This window comes from Tachypleus tridentatus, chromosome 9 (assembly GCF_004210375.1).
Source record: "Tachypleus tridentatus isolate NWPU-2018 chromosome 9, ASM421037v1, whole genome shotgun sequence".
Taxonomy (NCBI): Eukaryota; Metazoa; Arthropoda; class Merostomata; order Xiphosura; family Limulidae; genus Tachypleus; species Tachypleus tridentatus.
The window spans coordinates 145471782-145489808 of record NC_134833.1 but is presented as its reverse complement, the minus strand read 5'-3'; the positions used below and the strand labels follow the sequence as shown (position 1 = coordinate 145489808).

General features: G+C 35.9%; 1 protein-coding gene across 1 annotated transcript; it reads right to left on the bottom strand.

Annotated features, from left to right (window-relative positions):
* Positions 1-4168: 4168 nt before the first annotated feature.
* LOC143227517 (protein FAM200C-like) lies at positions 4169-15738 on the bottom strand. The gene is made up of 4 exons (XM_076458958.1): positions 15598-15738; positions 7277-7383; positions 4624-5182; positions 4169-4534 (listed from the first exon to the last, which is right to left on the bottom strand). Exons 1-4 carry the CDS (start codon positions 15736-15738, stop codon positions 4169-4171), a joined length of 1173 nt encoding a protein of 390 aa, XP_076315073.1.
* Between the last annotated feature and the right edge of the window lie 2289 nt (positions 15739-18027).

The window sequence follows — 18027 nt, the reverse complement described above, 5'->3', positions numbered from 1 at the left end:
GTTGCGTTGGGAAGACGCATATGACAAATTGTATGAATTTAGTAAGTTCTTTCATCACGAAATCAGCATTAATGATTTCTGTGACTGTGTGAAAAATGTCCTTCGAAATCATCATAATCATGAGATTTCAAGAACTATACAAAAGGCTAAAATATTATCAATAGTTATATTCTTAGTTCCGCAGAAGGAGAAAAAGGGTTTTCAATAATAAATATTATATATTCAGAAGAACGAAGTCGCCATACAGTTGAAAATGTGGCAAACCTGATGACAATTGATTTGATTGGCCTCCCAGTTTCACAGAATCCCACTTTTCCAGTTCACATCTGGCTATGAAAATACACACAGCTGATGACAACGGGTTCAAGCGTGGAAGGAATAGAAATTTTCATGATAATCAAGTGGCAATTTGGAAATATTTAAAGCATGTTGAATAAATTATTTGAGTAAGATATTTTTGTTGTTATTTTAATCACACAAAACTGTGCTGTGTAACGCGACATATAACCGGTTGTTAAAATATTTGAATTCCATCACTGTTCTAAACATTACTGAATCTAACGAAACTGCGTCGTTTAAACAATACGAAATAATGATAAAAATTAAAAAAATTTAACCAAATAGACACTCATGAACTGAAATTAAAGGGAGTAAAAGTTTGAGATGTACATGAAGCTTTCTTTGTAATTGCAGATAAACGTAATTATCAATTTTAACATCCAGGAAAGGAATAAATCGACAGATTCATAAAATAAAGTTTTTTGAAAGCTACGCTGCATATCCTTTTAGGGATCGAAAAATTTGATAATATAGTTACACGCTGTAAATATAAAAATGTTTTCATTTTTGATTCTGCGGTTCAAGAAAACTAAAGTACCAGAAAACAACTGAAGCTACACTGTATATTAAAGAATGTTTACAAACTAATTGATGTTTAAAACTAGGATATTAGTTTTGGATCCAAAAACATTTAATTTAAAATAAACAAACACAGAAGTTACTCTCTTTTTTTTTTAGGAACGTTAATGGCATATCTACATATTTTTATGACGTTGAGCTTTGAAAAACACGTGTATCAAGGTTCTATTTGCGAATAAGAATGTTCCAGATCAGATTCAACTAAATCAATGAACTTGGGTATCGATAATTTTTAAAGTAACTGTAACAATGAAGTATTGTTATGATGAATTTACATTTACGATATGTAAGACGTGAGTTTATGTATATTTTTATAAATTTCTCATAACTAATTCCATAAAATGATTATTAAATGCTCTCAGTATCCATACTCTCATGATTTCTTCCACAACTTTTCCAGTTGATTAGGTTTGTATCTCTATTCAGTTGTTTCTTCCTGCACGTTTTAAGATGACATTGATATAACAGCCTTTACACAAACCCTTACATGAAATATTCTCATTATTTGACATGAGATTTTCTTCACAAACTATGCATTTAACATTTTCCATATCCACACACAAACTGTTAAAACAATAAACCATTTCATTGTTCCTAATTTAATTGCATCTTCTAAACTACTTCTGAGACACGTAAATTCAGTATTGTTGACAGTCAATGGTTAAGTACTAGGAGGTTACAATTGAGGGTCTATAATATTTCGTAATTCGAACGTTTCCTAAACCTCAGAGATAAATGTCTACTTACTTTAGTGCAGTGGTTCTTAACCTTGTTAGAGGTACTGAGCCCCGGAAGTTTCAGTAAACCCTTCGTAATTGAAAAAATAAAATATGATTTTTTCAACTTCAAAACATAAGTAGATATTTTACTAGTGGAGAAAATGAACCATGCATCAGTTACACATAATATCACTGTGTTGAAAGAACAAAACCAAAAAAACATGAATTTCACACAAAAACAAAATATAACTCAATGAATATTTACTGCAAATCAATGTGACTTTTGCTGTTGCCTCTCAGAGACAAGTTCAGAAATGCGCGGCTTCACCTTGGCAAGTGCCACTCTTATATCATTTTCGCAACAAAGTATGTTCCTTTTCTTGGTATTTATGTCTACCATCCTCGAAAAGGATTGCTCGCAAGGATATGTTAAAACAAACGGTATGATTATCTCAAGGGCTTTCTTAGCAACAAGAGGGTACGCTACGATTTTGTGACACCAGAACGTTGGGAGCGTTGTTGTTCTGAAATGTTTCTGTTGAATCTGGCTCTGCTGAAGTTCAATGATTTCGTCGAGGTATTCATCATTGACATATGCTGTTGGTACACTAAAAGTGAACGGCTGTCTCACACATGCTGGATATGACTCTCATGTAAGGAAATATCCGTCGAGAGACTTTGCCAGCTCATCTGAGTGCACGGAAATCGCTTGCTTCAGTTCCCCGAGAAAAGAAACATCTTCTTCAGAGACATCTTCGATCTTACTTATGCAGTCGTCCAGCAGGGGAAAGTTTGCAAAGTTATCATTCTATGTTCGTCGTTTCCATAATGGTAGCTTTTTTTAAAAACCTTCAGGTGTTTTACCGCTTCGATGATGTTGACCCTACCGCCCCGTATCTGTTGATTGAGATGATTGAAAGCATTGAAGATATCGGTAATGTACGCCAAAATTAGAGTGTACTCAGATTTTCGAAGCAATCTACATGACAATGTTGGTGCTCGCGCTAAAACAGTGCTAATTCCACACGCATGGCAAAAACACGATTCAGTACCTTTTCCTGGGATAACCACCGATCGTTAGAAAGGCACAGAGGTACCTCAAATTCAGAGCCCATTTCATTACATAGCTCTTTGAAGATGCGGTTCTTCAGGGCACTATTACGCACAAGATCGAAAGTTTAGAAAAAATTAAAACTGACGCAGGATTACTGCAGTCACAGATCGACTACTAAGCGCACGAAGTTTTCTGCAGCACAGATATTAAGGCCAAGTGATGTGACGTGATCAACCTCAGCCAATGATGGCCAAGTGGACAGGCCCAGTATGGCCTAGTGTGTTAAGGCGTGCGACTCGTAATCTGAGGATCGAGGGTTCGCATCCCGGTAGCGCCAAACATGCTCAACCTCCCAGCCGTGGGGGCGTTATAATGTTACGGTCAATCCCACTATTCGTTGGTAAAAGAGTAGCCCAAGAGTTGGCGGTGGGTGGTGATGACTAGTTTTCTTCCCTCTAGGCCAGTGGTTCTTAACCTTTTTCAGTGTTTGCACCCCTTTCAAATCAGTAATCATTTCTCGCACCCCCTGGAAACTTAAATATAAAAAAAGCTAAAAATACAAAGTTGATGTAATCAAAAATTTTTTTTTAATCTTCATACATACAGCATACCTTTTTTCAAGACAAAAATTCAGGGTACATAATGAAAAATTAATTTCAATTTTGTTAATGATGTTTTTATTTAGCCTGTAATGCACAGTAAACTTAGTGACTTCGTTGCTGCTGTTTTTTCTCTATGATGGCATCAAATCTTGGCGTCTTGTACTGAGTGCCACTCGCATGTCATGTTCAGAATTCAGCCGATTTCTGCATTTTGTTTGGATGTGAAGTAGACAAGAAAATCCTTGTTCACACAAGTAAGTAGTTGCAAATGGTACCAGCACTTCAAGAGCTTTCTTCGCTAATGCAGGGTATGCTTCCAGCTGAGAAGCCCAGAAGTGTTCCAGTTGACTATTGGTGAACTCCATTTGGTTTTCACGATTTTGTCTAAGGTCGATGAGATCTTCCTTGATGCCGCTGACATCTTCCAAATTCTGCATGAAAGGATTCAGGATCCAGTTGTCATAGGTTTGCAGCTCTCCACACGAGAAGTAACCCTCAAATGAAGTACGCAGCAACTGCATATGTTCAACAACTTTAGCAACAAAGTCTGGATGCAGGGTAGAATTTTCTGTGACTGTCTCTTCCAGGCAGGGGAAATTTGTCAAATTCCCCATCTTCACACGCTTTATCCACAAGACAAGTTTTTCTTTGAATGCAGCCAATTTCGCGATTGCAGTCACAATGTTGAGTCCCCTTCCTTGCAGAGAGAGATTGAGTTCATTGAGAGCTAAAAACACATCAGCCAAATAGGCAAGCATCTGAACAAAACTAGGTTCTTTGAAATATATAGCCAGTTCTTGTACCATTTCACGGAGAAACTGATGAATTTCTCCTCTCAGTTCAAACACGCGAAACAGCACACGACCACGTGACAATCACCTCACTTCAGTGTGGTACAAAAGAACAGTGTGTTCCTGACCCATTTCCTCACAAAGTGACTGAAACAATCGATGATTCAAAGCTCGGCTGCGAATAAAGTTTACAACCTTGACACAAATATTCAGAGTTTTCTTGAGATCTGGGGGCAATGTCTTTGCTGCAAGAGAGTGACGATGAAGAAAGCAGTGAGTGATTTTCAGATTAGGAACTTCTTTCCTCATTAATGCAGCAAACCCAGAACGATTGCCCAGCATTGCTGGTGCACCATCTGTACATATTGAACCAATTTTGTCAAGGTGAAGTTCGTTTCTTGAGAAAAATTCTTGTATTTTGTTAAGCACATCTATAGCTTGTGCAGTTGTCTTTAAGGACTGACAGAAAAGGAAACTTTCTTCCACTTTTTCTCCTTCACGTAACGAACTACTGCCAATAGCTGACAACAGTTGGATACATCTGTTGATTCATCCACTTGTAGGCTAATCTTAACTGGACTAGCCTTGAAGTCAGCTACAACTTGTTCCAGGATGTCAACACTCATGTCGATGATTCGGTTATGGATTACATCATTTGACAAAGACCCTTGTTGGAGTTTCTTCTCAGCTTCCTTGCGGAGAACAATCTTTGCCATTTCAAGGGCACATGGCTTGATCAGTTCCTCACCAATTGTATGGGGTTTCTTTGATTTAGCAATCTGGTATGCAACTTCATAAGAAGCACGCAGTAAAGGTTTCTCTGTTGGCGAAAATCCATAAGTCGGCAATGTGCCAACCTGATCAAACCTAGCTCTTTTGACCCTTAATGTCACAATGTCATTTCCTGCATCCCTGCCACCATGTTTGTTCTGGAAATGTTCATCAAGCTTTGATGGCTTTAAGTTCGCATTAGAGAAGAGTGTGCTGCACAGGATACACTGTGGACGTTGTGTCCCATACTTCTCTGTAGTACAGGTGAAACCAAACTTGACATATTCGTCATTCCACTTTCGTTTCTTCGACATACTGCAGACAAATCTGGAAAAGAAACACATTCATGTGTAGGTGTTTTTTTTTTTTTTATGAATTATCTCTAAAATATGTGATGGAGAGACTGAAATACCTGGTTTAATCAGTAGATTTGTAGGCATGACAATACATTCTATGAAAATATTGTAACGGCTACACTGCTACAATGATAATGTATGTTATGTAAACAACCCATCGCTCATTTAAATAAATGTGTAGAAAGCAAAATCTGAAATAATACATAACCAATCTTCCACCCTACTGTTATGCATCAGAAAAAAAAAACACATTGAAACAGGGAAACCATAACTCACGTGTTGATGGCATGGATGGGTGGTGTGGACTGAGACGTGATGATAACCTCCCTCTCTCTCCGTGTTGCGCACGTGTCCTGTACGCGTCCCTTCCTCGTCTATCCAAATGACATACCCGTTTGTTTACCCTGTATTGGAATCTGATGCAACTTTACCACTTCATTAGGAAATCAGGTTTAGGTTTAACTTTATCTCGGAACACTGCTGAAGCAAAAATGTATCTTCTTAGGAGAAATATAAAGCATACTCTTATGGAAAAGTATAAATTTGCTTTAATTATTCATGGGCATCCTCGCAGCCCCTGGTTAAGAACCCCTGCTCAAGGCATACACTGCTAAATTAGGGACGGCTAGCACAGATAGCCTCCCGTAGCTTTGTGTGAAATTCCAAAAGAAACAAACAAACAAACCAAGTGGGCATGGCGTCACGAATCATACGAGTGGAATGAACGGAATGGACACACACACAGTGTGCGTGTTTTGACCTTCGCCGAACACCTGAGACTGACTCAATGAACTCCACTGCTTTAGCGAATTAAAGATATTTTCATTATGACTATATTTATAGTTTCAAATACATGTATGTTGGTAGTGTCGTACGCTTGTTCTCAACTAGAATAACACAATTTGTGCCATTCAATTTTATATATCACACAAATTTGTCCAATGTGTAATTGTCCCTCGGTTAGGTAAGTAAATTTTTGGACTTACAACACTTAAGTCCGGTATCATATTTTTCTAGAATAAAAATTACAGCTCTAAATAATGTGAGCTTGCATTTTATGTCCCGTAAATTATGTTTAAAATATGTAACCTACAAAATATTGTACTCAGTATTTAACCTAAACAAATACGAAAAATCACTAAACACAAAAGCTAGGTAAAACTAGCTAATAAATTTGAAAAATGGAATCAAACCATTCAAAGATATAAAAGGATATGCCACTTCACCGAAAACTGAACACTTCAGAAAGAAAATAATTCATTTATATCAGGTTAACCCATTAGTAATGTCCCAAAATTTAATACAGAAGAAAATCACCATTTCTTTCTGTTTAGAAGGTTGTAATGACTACAATATATACTAAGACGTGTATACACCTGTCCAGACAAATGAAAGAACCTAAACCAACTCCACTTTTCAGATCATTAATAAAATAAACTCTTATGAAGATGGATGTGTCTACACCTTAAGTGATGCACCACGTTCAGGTCGTCCTGTTGAGTTTATTTCCTGACGTTCTGCTGGTGCACTTGATGAAGATTGTGCTGTTACAGTTGGAGAACTAGACAGAAGCTTAATTCAACCCATTCAACAGTTCACCGTCATCTGCAACAACTTGGAAAAATGTCAACTCTTAAAACGTAAGGTTCCCCATGATTTGACAGAAGCCAACCTTAGAACAAGAGTGGACATTTGTACTTATCTGTCTTCTCGTCAACGTAACTCACCGTTTTTGGACATGTTAGTGACTGGATGTGAAAAAATTGATATTTTATAGCAGTTTCTAAGTGCCGGAGATAATGGATCAGTGGAGGTAAATTGGCTAAAGCACAGCCCAAAATGGACTTAGACCCTAGGAAAGTCTTGTTAAGCATTTGGTGGGATATCGTTGGTGTGCTCTACTTTGAGTTGGTGCCACTCAATCTAAGGATTACTTCAGACTTCTATTGTCAAAACAGTTAGTGCGCTTGAATGTTACACTAAAAGATAAGAAGCCTGTTTTGGTCAATTGTAAAGGTGTTGTGTTACACCAGGATAATGCACGGCCCCATACAACAAGGATTACATCTGCAAAGATCGAAGAGCTAGACTGGTTAAAACTTCCATCATTCTCCTTATTCTCCAGAATTTGCTCCATCTGATTCTCATCTCTTCTGAAGTTTGCAGAACTTTCTTGATAGAAAAGAGCTTGGAACACATAAACATCTAAAAACTACCCTCTCTACATTCTTTTACTCCAAACCCCAACAATTTTATGGAAGAAGCTTGTGAATCGTTGGCAAGGAGTAATTAATAATAATGGAACATACATTATTAATTACATAACATTAAAAGTGTTTGAAATCCTTTCTCCTTTACTGAATCTCAAATCAGACATTATTTAAGTGATGACTGATATAAAGAACTCACCTACTTTGTGTATAGCTATCTCGGAATTTCATTAGAATCATTATAGTTTTAAATCAGGCAACCTTAAAATATTTTTTATGAATAATTTACAATATTTTATGAATACAAAATCTTAATCCCTATGTTTTGCCAGTTTCAATCTTTTTTGTTTTTCTTTTTAAGTTCAGTCGCCAGTTCTAGTTGTCGAAGGAGCTGTGATTTGGTTTTTCCTTGTGTATGTTTCTTTACTATTTTGGTAAGATGGTATACGAGGGTTAGTTGGTTGTAAAATGTATTTAATAGATTCCAGACTTTAAGATAGTATTATAATAAACATAATGGTCAAAGCTCGTGTCTACGATTTCGCTCTATAAGTTAATAGAAAGTGTATCTTTCTTATAAAAGAGCGATAACGGTAAGACACTATATGTACCTTTTCATGACATGTGGATCAGAAAATCTAGATGAGTTTTGTATTAATTTAAAACTAGTGTCCGTGCCATCCGTACATAGCGCAAAAAACGATAATTATAATACTGTTTAGAGAATATTCCCAATATGCAAATAGTAAGGAACATATGTATAGGGAAAGAGGCCGGAAATTAACTTTACCTCCCTCTATCATACAATGCATACGGACTGTTCTCTCTACGGGATATTTATGAGCATGCGCAATTTCAGAGCTTTTAGAATTTATCAAAAACGAGTTGTATAAATACCAGCAGATGAGAAGAAGGAGAGGTTTATGGTTTTAGTTATTCTATACGTATTTTAGAATTTCGTAATGATGGAGTGTAAGATTGCTTTAGTAATTTTGTTTTTATATTTTAACCTCGCGTCATTACATTTTTTACCCTAGAGACTCATCTATATCCAATGTATTCGTTACGGACGATAATCAAATGACGAAGTATACAGAACGCGGGCGTCCGGAGGCTGGCGAAGGCGCTACCACGGTCTCTCCACCGGACGGCGTTATTTTTCCAAGAAACAGGCCTCACTCAACCAAGTGCTGCTCCACAACAATGTTTCTAAATCAGATTGATAAGTACAGGATGTTTTAGAGCGAAATAAAAGGATGGCGTTAAATTTATCAGTAACTAAGTGCATTCTAAATTATGATTTTGTAACCTGCTCAACGCAATACCTTTAATTCAGTCATTAATAAAACAATATTGATTTTTTAAACAATAATACCAGTACCTGAATGGCGTTGACCATATTTGGTCCTTAAAACATATGAAAATGTGTATGAATGTTTGTCGTTATGAACATCAACGAACAATAGGTAATAATATTCTACATAAGATTACAAAGTTTTAACAAATCCGTTTGTTTTTGTATAGAATATAAAACAAAAGTAATGTACAAAATCGGTCTCCATGGCAACAAATGTGATTTTTTATCGTGAGCTCGCTGTTACCTTTGACATCGGCCCTCCAAATATTAATCACTTTAAAGTTGGGTCATAGTCCAAGTGTATACTATCTTTCGTTCAAATCTACCCAACTGTTTTCGAAAAATATTGGTGATAGACACACGCACACACACACGGATGAAAACAAAATGGTAATAATAATGATGTTGAAACTGCTTAAACAATAGTTGTATGATGTTTAAGCTCCATGTAACAAGATTTATTTTAAGTAATTAATATAGTACCAATTAATTAAAGATGTCAAGTGGCTAAGGCTTAAAACTAAACCCATCATAGCTAGGTACAACAAATAAATAAAATAAGATTCGTATTATTCTCAAATACTTACCACAACGTATCAAGTACTAAATTCTGAACGGAGCATCCTTACTGAAAACAGAGACTGTGATCCTGTAATGTAGCAGGAGACATTTTATGAACATACAATTTATACTCGTACATTTTGAGGAATAATATAGTTTTACATAACCAGTCCTGTAAATAAAATAACTCGAGACTCAAAATGCTAACCAATTAGATACACTTTCAATAAATATGAAAATATTTTAGTAAGACACTGGAATTCAAAACGCATCCTTCAAAACAGTGTTGTTCTTTGTGTATCTTAAGGTATTTTGAAATAACACTTTGAAGGCTTACATAAATGTGCTTTTTCAGAAAAAAGTCGCCCAAAAAGTGAAAATATTAATTATTGCGATTATAACAGCCGAAGCTAACTGTTATTAATGATACAAACAATATACAAATTACATTAATATTAACTTAAGATCAAAGCAAGCTACCTTCTTCGAATGAATCTAAAAAAACAAATAAACCTTTTAATAAGTATAGATAATTTTATGTCTTTTTCTAACGTTCGTTTTTATGAAAAGTATCATTTTCGGCCTCAATCCCAATAACTTCTCATCAGGCTAGACCAGCTTAGGAGATTTAGGTTAGTCCCAAATACTTATATTAAGTTGATAATGCGAAACAAAATCTATAACTAAAATTTACTAATAAATAAATATTTAAAAGTAATATAATTAGATACATTAGCTAATATTATTAACGAGACTACCAGTACAGAGACAAAAGTGGACACGTCATCTCTGGAACACGAAACGTACCTAGGCGCTCTCCGTTTCACAAAACTTTTACTACATGTTTAAAATATATTAATAAAACCTCATATAATCCTAAACTCCAGGAAGGTGCAGTTCATAAAAACGTCAAATACAGTACATAACTTATATGACCAGAATTACCGTTACGTAATATTTGAATGTATATAGCCAGAATTACCGTTTCGTAATATTTGAATTTACATGACCCACAAAACCAGTAAGTAACACTTAAATGTTCTGTTAGGTGTCATATTTACTTAAAATAACACACCCTTCTGCACGTGTAGTGCAGTAGATCAAAAACCACCAACTGGTCTACTCTGTCCGCGTTCGCTTATCACCGCAGAAGAATAAGGGTAAGGGTAGTAGTATTATCAAACAAATGTGTGGAACAAAGTAAAGATTAGAAGCATAAGTTTACTGATAAAAGATGTGTCGTTAACTATAATTAAGATTTAGAGAAATAATGAAGAAGTTACAACCTTCAACTCTCGTCAATTTGTTTTAACTTCAGAGACAATAGCGGTGGTCTTTATGACGCTCTTTGTCATCAAGTTGTTCTAACTTTAAAAGAGTCAATATGGATTACTTTATAATCGTCTTTGTCATCAATTTGTTCTAATTTTAAACAAAAACCAATGAGAAATTCCCACTTTGGTATCCTAAATCCAGACAATTATCAAAATAACTATAATACATACAACAAACCTTTGTTTATCATACAGTAGAATTTTAAGTTCTCTCCTTGCAACAAGCACCCAACTTTCACGACTGCTAATTCTGAAGGTTTGATTATATCTTTGTTGATGTAATTTATAAATATAACTTTAAGAACTGTCAACAGATATATTTGTAATGTATACTGAGAAGTTACGAAATGTCTCCCAGATACACAAGTTTTATGGATTCAGTGCTCTCGGGATCTCCAAAGTAAGCATGCTTTTGTTTATCTTTTATCGACACTCTTTTAATATTGACTGGATGAGATAATTAGCAACAGGTAGAAATATGGACAGTTATTGATGATTGGTGAAATAAAACATGCTTATTTTACTATACAAATTAGGGAAAACTGCTATTAGCAGTGCCGTATATTTAAGCGTCATAAATCATGAGAAAGTGTTCCCCTACTTTCAGACAAGCTATACCAAGGTGAAAGGCCAAACTTACAAACTGAACTGCTCTTGAGGCAAACCGTAATTTTGATTTGGGGCACTTTACTGTGCTACTAGGCATTTGGATGGAATGCATTGCTTGTTCTTTCTAGACTCTGCTGGACAGGTGATAGCTGAAAGGAACTTGACCGATGTTCACTGGTGTCCTAAACACACGCTTCCAAAACTATAGTCGTAATACTTGTTTGTTTATTTTGTGATTGTTAATTGTTTTGTTACTGAATAGTATTACATGCAAAGTAAAACTAGCTTTGTATGTAGCATTTTGATCACAGAAATGATGACAACATTTACTGTCCAATGTTCATGTTCCTTTATTGAATCATTAACTGTCAGCAGAAATACTTACCATGTATACAGAGAGTTTGCCAAATTAGACAGGGGCGTAGATGCTGGGGGGATGGGGGTATACATCCCACCTTTATTTTAGGTGGGTGTGTGGTGCATATAATGATCCCCCCTACAGTTTTGTCTGTTGAATTGTTTTATTGCATCATAGGCCTACATATTGTGTGTTTGTTCTTGCGATTCTCGTGTTCTTACCAATCGAATTGCATAATTATGCCTAGATGCAGGCTTTTTCAGTAGCCGAAATTTACAACTTTAATATAGGCGTGCTTCTAAGCCTTTCGATCAAAGTGATAGTTCGTAAGTATCAGTCAGTAGGCCTAAGTATACATGCAAGGTGTGCAATCACTATCACAGAATCTACGTACGTCTTGTACGTAGTGTAAGATTAATTAAATTTTCATCACAACAGATTGAACAGAGCATGAAATTAGAAAATATTACTCTCAAGCGTATACTCCTGTGAGCTCGATCCGGCAGGCCATTGTAGCTTGTAGCTGTATCAATCTTATGTGTACATTGTGCGGTTTTCCTACGCCAGTTGTTTTTTATGCATGTCTAACCGGTTTTATTGTCGAACGCCTTACTCTCCTTAGCTGCCGAAGGCGCTGACCATAGAGTATGTTTAGTGTACAGTTATCGACAGTTTCGGGCCTCTCGGATCCAGAGGGCCTTACATCACACCCCCTACGCTCCCTTTAGTCTGACCCTCAATATTACAACATGGCTCATTAGACCTCTGTTTGTAGCCCTCATTATCCATGAAATTTTAGATTATCGCCGCCCTCTAATAAAGTGCTAGTGCTTTATGATGAAAGAACAATATATTCTCTTATCATAGATAGTAAAAATATTGTATTTTCTTGCATAATTAGAACACAAAAGGAGCGATTTCAACGGCCTGAAGCCTCTACTCGACTTGTATTGCTAGTTTTTGTTTAGGTGTTTTTATTTAATAGACGTGCTTACAGGCAATATATCACAACGTGTTTGCCTTTTGATGAGCTTTAACAGGAATATAATATATTTGTGATTAATTAAGAATTTTTCTAGAAACTTGCAATTACTTGTGTTGTAACTAGCACACATTATTGACCCAGCGATGCCCAGTCGGTCTGTCGGCTCGGTAGTCACAATGAGGTTCGCGCGTTCGACTTAAATACATTGTACAGTTCAGTCCTAATTCCATTTTATTCTATCTTCGTTCGTTGTACGTTAGAGTTTTCAATAAAGACTGTATTTTAGCCTGTTGAGTCATCTGGGAAACAGATTCCAATTATGGCAATCAAGAGTCTGAAACTTTCCGGTATTAGACAGTTTGACAAGTCAGTTACTAGTACTACAAGCGACAATGTAGATAATCCAACAACCTCAAGCAAAAAAATAGAAACTCACATGCAGAGGAAATATCTTGTTCATCATAGGTCGAGTCTTAAAATGCTTGTACAACTATTGCACATCATGAACCATCAGTTAGTTGTGAAACAAGTTTGTGCAGTGATGAAAAATCTGACACTCCACAGATACGGTGTGGGAAGCCATATCATCCAGACGCACAACTAACACCACGACAGAAAGCAAAATCTCAAAATATCAACTTCCAGGGCAAGTGGTTTGATGAGTTCTCATGGCTGCACTTCGATAATCAGACTCAAAAAGTTATATGCTTTCATTGTGCCAAGGCGGAAAATAGAGGCCTTTTTACAAGATAATTGGAGTGGCCAGTCGAGTATACTTTCATATCCATCGGTTTTTGGAACTGGATAAAGGCAAAACAGAAATTCAACGAACACCAATCCTCCTCTCAGCACAGGTATGCTATATCTCAACAAGGTTCACTTGATGTAACTCCAGTGACTGTCAAGCTACATGATGGAAAATAGAAGCAACAGGAAGAATGCAAAAGAAGTCTAGCCAAAATATTCATAAGTTTACGTTTCTTACTACATCAAGGTATAGCATTATGGGGACATATTGATACGGAGAGGAACTTCCTTCAGGTAATGAAGCTCCCGGAAGAGGAAGATTCTGAGCTGACGGCCTACTTGTCAAAGAAAACCACATTCACATCACCCCAGGCTCAGAATAAAACAGTGGAGATGTTCAGCCATCCAATACTGAGGAACATAGCACAAAAAGTGTAGCAAAGTAAAATGTTTGCATTAATGGTTGATGGCACTCAAGGTGTTACGGGTGCCGAACAGGAAGCAATATGTGTACGATACGTAGATGAGAACCTTGACATCCATGAGATATTTCTAGGTTTGTACAGTGTTTCCAATACAACTGGTGAAACAATATCCTCGACTCTACTTGATGTACAAAGTAGACTCAATTTACCACTGTTAGGATTAAGAGCACAAACTTGTGATAGAGCCGCTAACATGAGTGGTGCATACAGTGGATGCCAGGCAAAAATAAAAGAGAAGCAACCTTCAGCTTTGTTTTTTCACTGCGGAGCACACAAGGCTAGTTTAACAATGCAACATGCAGTTGAAACTTGTTAATGTGTTCGAGATTCTATCCAGTGGGTACACGAACTTGGTGTCTTGCTTCAGAGGTCAGGGAAATACAAGACAATCTTAGAAAATATTGTATCGGCAGGCATCCACAATGGTCCAGTTAAATGCATCCGCCCACTGTGTCCAACACGCTGGTTGTGCCGTCTATCTGCAATTACATGTGCTAATGATCACTACAGTGACATTGTTGATTCTTTGCCTGAATTAGCAAGTGAAAATTCAGATGTAGCATTTAAAGCACAAGGTCTGCTGGATAGATTTGAGAAAGAAAAGATAGTTTTAGGATTGTTGATGGCTCAGTTGAGGAAAATTTCAACAAAATATTTGATGAAGCTGAGAAAAAGGTAACTTTTCTAGATCTGGTGCCTATTGAACTACCACGCATTCGCAGACCCCCTAGAAGGATCACAGGTGATGGCTCAGCACACCATTCTACAACAGCTAGAGATTACTACAGAAGCCAAGATTTTGAATTTGTGAAAACAGCCATAGATCATCTGACCACTAGCTTCAATGCGGAAAACAATGACTTGAGGCAATATCTGGCACTTCGGAACATGATCACATGTGGCAAGATTGAGAACTCGGTTATAAACTTCTGTCCAGTTTCGGTTGCCCATGTTCAATGGAACAAGAAAAGTAGTATCTCTGAAAGGAGCGAAGGATGCTTACTGTAAAATGCATGAAAGAAACCAGCAGATGTTTAGTGAAGTGTTTCTTCTCATGAAAATTTTGCTTGTATATCCAGTATTCACCTGCCAATGTGAACGCAGCTTTTCTTCATTAAGACGGTTTAAGACGTGGTTAAGATCAACTATGTCTCAATGCCGGCTCAACCATGTGGTAGTTTGTCACACTCAAAAAATGAGGTCGACAAGATGAATATAGAAGAGCTTATGAAAGAATTCATAAACAGCTCCTCACAAAGGAGGTCAACGTTTGGGAACATGAGGACTAAATGAATCTTACTTCAATGAAAAGTATGAAAAATCATGTGCTACACTGCATTGATGTGTAAGTTTCAAGAGTTCGCAAAGACATTTTAATTATTTTTATCAAACAACATGAACAGTTTTTCAGTAGATATAAAGTTATCAAGGGTAATTACTAATTTTATTAATATTTGAAAACGTAATTCATGCAATGAAAGTTATAAGTATCCTTGTCAAGTATAATGGCCATATTTTATACTGTGCAGTGTGCAGTAATAAATTCATGTGGCAGTTAATTTGTGACACATTTGTCTCTATTCTATTAACATTTTGAAAACTGTTCACAACACCTCACTTATACAAACCTACATGGAAACCTTGAAGTATCGTGGCAACAAGATTACTCTGTGACTGCATGTTTACAGCTTTCAGGTTCACGTAATCAGAGATTACCAATTTGCAAATTGAACAGTTTACATAAGTGGTTGCAAATATCATCCCCCCATCGGATACAGTCATCTCTGGATCTTCACTGCCTATGGATACAGTCATCTCTGGATCTTCACCGCCTATGAATACAGTCATCTCTGGATCTTCAATGCCTATGGATACAGTCATATCTGGATCTTCAGAGTCAGTACACTTTTGTTAATCTTTTATCGACACTCTTTTAATATTTAGTGGATGAGTTAATTAAATACAGAAACTAATAAGGAAAGTTATTGAACAAGTGCTACAAAAAAAACAGTTATTTTAGTACACAAATAAGGGAAAACTGCTGTATGCAGTGCCGTGAATGGAAGAGTCTTAAACAACAAGAAGGTGTTCCACCCACTTTAGATAACCTATACCAAGGATAAAGTCCCTACTTACACCCTGAACTGCTTTCGAGATAGACCGTAATTTTGACTTGTATCACTTAACTGTATGACTAAGCATCAGGAATGCATTTCTTGTGCTTTCTAGACTTTGCTTGACAGGTCATACATAGCTCAAAGGTGCTTGATCGATGTTAACAGGTGTCCTAGACACACGCTTCCAAAACTATTGTCGTAATATTTGCGTGTTTATTTAGTAATTGTTAATTTGGTTTGCTACTTAATGGATTTACATACAAAGTAAAACTTAAGTTGTTATTTTTGTCTTCAGTACCACATCCTTCAGCCTAGATAGGAAGTTATTTCCTTGTTTGCCTATTTTATTTATATTTTATTGACCATATACTAGTAAAGTTTTTAATGTATGATTCTAAACAAATATTCATATTTATCACGAAACAAGTACCACACAGAGGCTACTAACTATACTTACAGTTTCTGAGATAATGTGTTGATGATGTATGTGTAATTAATTTGTTAAAATAACTCAAAACTTACAATTTATAACAAAAGTTATATTTTAATATTAGTAAACTACTCATCCTGTTTCACAATAAAATGGTATAAAAAATATTAATTCCAATACAGTTATTAAATTGCCAGTAGTTCACACATTAACAAAAGATTGTGTATCAAAGCTATATTTCACATACTAGCCTATACATATAATCGTAACTGTGTGGTGGGATTGTTTGTTTGTTTTTTGAATTTCACTCAAAACTACTCGAGGGCTATCTGTGCTAGCCGTCCCTAATTTAGCAGTGTAAAACTAGAGGGAAAGCAGCTTGCCATCACCACCCATCGCCAACTCTTGGGCTACTCTTTTACCAACGAATAGTGGGATTGACCGTTACATTATAACGAACTTGTTTGTAACTACGTTAATTACGACGTCAGCTCGGTTTTTTTTTAAACCAACATCATCACAACCAATTGGTATTATTGACACGATTTAGTTGTAAGTATTTAATTGAAAATAGGGGTCATCGTTATTTCACTAATTTGTTAATACGTCCACTATGGTGAAATAAACAAACTTGTCAGGTGCATGACGTCACGTGCATAACTTTTATAACTGTCTCGTACACGTTACTCTGACACCTATATATAGATTCAAGCCAGTCACAGTGACGTCTGTATCATAAAAATAGTCACACCAGTCACAATGACACCTGTAATAGTTTCTCAACAGTCATTTTAACACCCAAATTGTCTCACGTCGGTTATACTAACATAATATAATGAACCTTAGTTACACGGATGCTCATAATAGTCTCACATTATTCACCTTGATTCAAATTTGAACACTAAACAGTGGTTAGGGTTACTCTTATAGTTTTATTAATTTCGAAGTGGTTACGTTATAAATAATATTAAACACATCCTTATTGATTCCGAAATCATCTTTTACATCTGAATCATTTTTAACATTTGTTATTTCTTTGCTGTAAATTTACCATACCAAGCAAAGTACAACCAGAAACTTTTAAATTTTCTACCATGAGTATATCATGTGTTATTAACAGGCTGTTTGTTTTCTGAATTGCTTACAATTTATTCCACAGGAAAAGGGATTGACCTTCACATTATATAGCGCCTTCACAGTAGAAGTGGTAAACATGTATGACGATGGGTGTCGATCCAGTGATGTGCAAACTTCGAGACAAGCACCTTAATCACTAGGTCATGTCAGGCGTCAGTAATAAATAAACATTTCCAGTAGAAAACGTGGATTTTTGATTGCATGAAAAACGTTTAGCTTAGCATTTTGTGTCTTAGATTTGTTTGATGGAAAAAGGACATAAACAGAGACTTGTTTTAATACAATAAATATTATAATCAAACCATACAATTAAATTGATTTCTCCTAACAAAGAAAATCAAAAATATTTTATGTTTTAAGAATTTTTTATGTTTTACTGGGTGTAGAATCTGTAACAAGTAACTATAGTAAAATTCATCTTTACAAAACAAGTTAAATCACTCAAAGAAAGAGACGTCCGATTGTTTAGATGATATTCAATTTAAA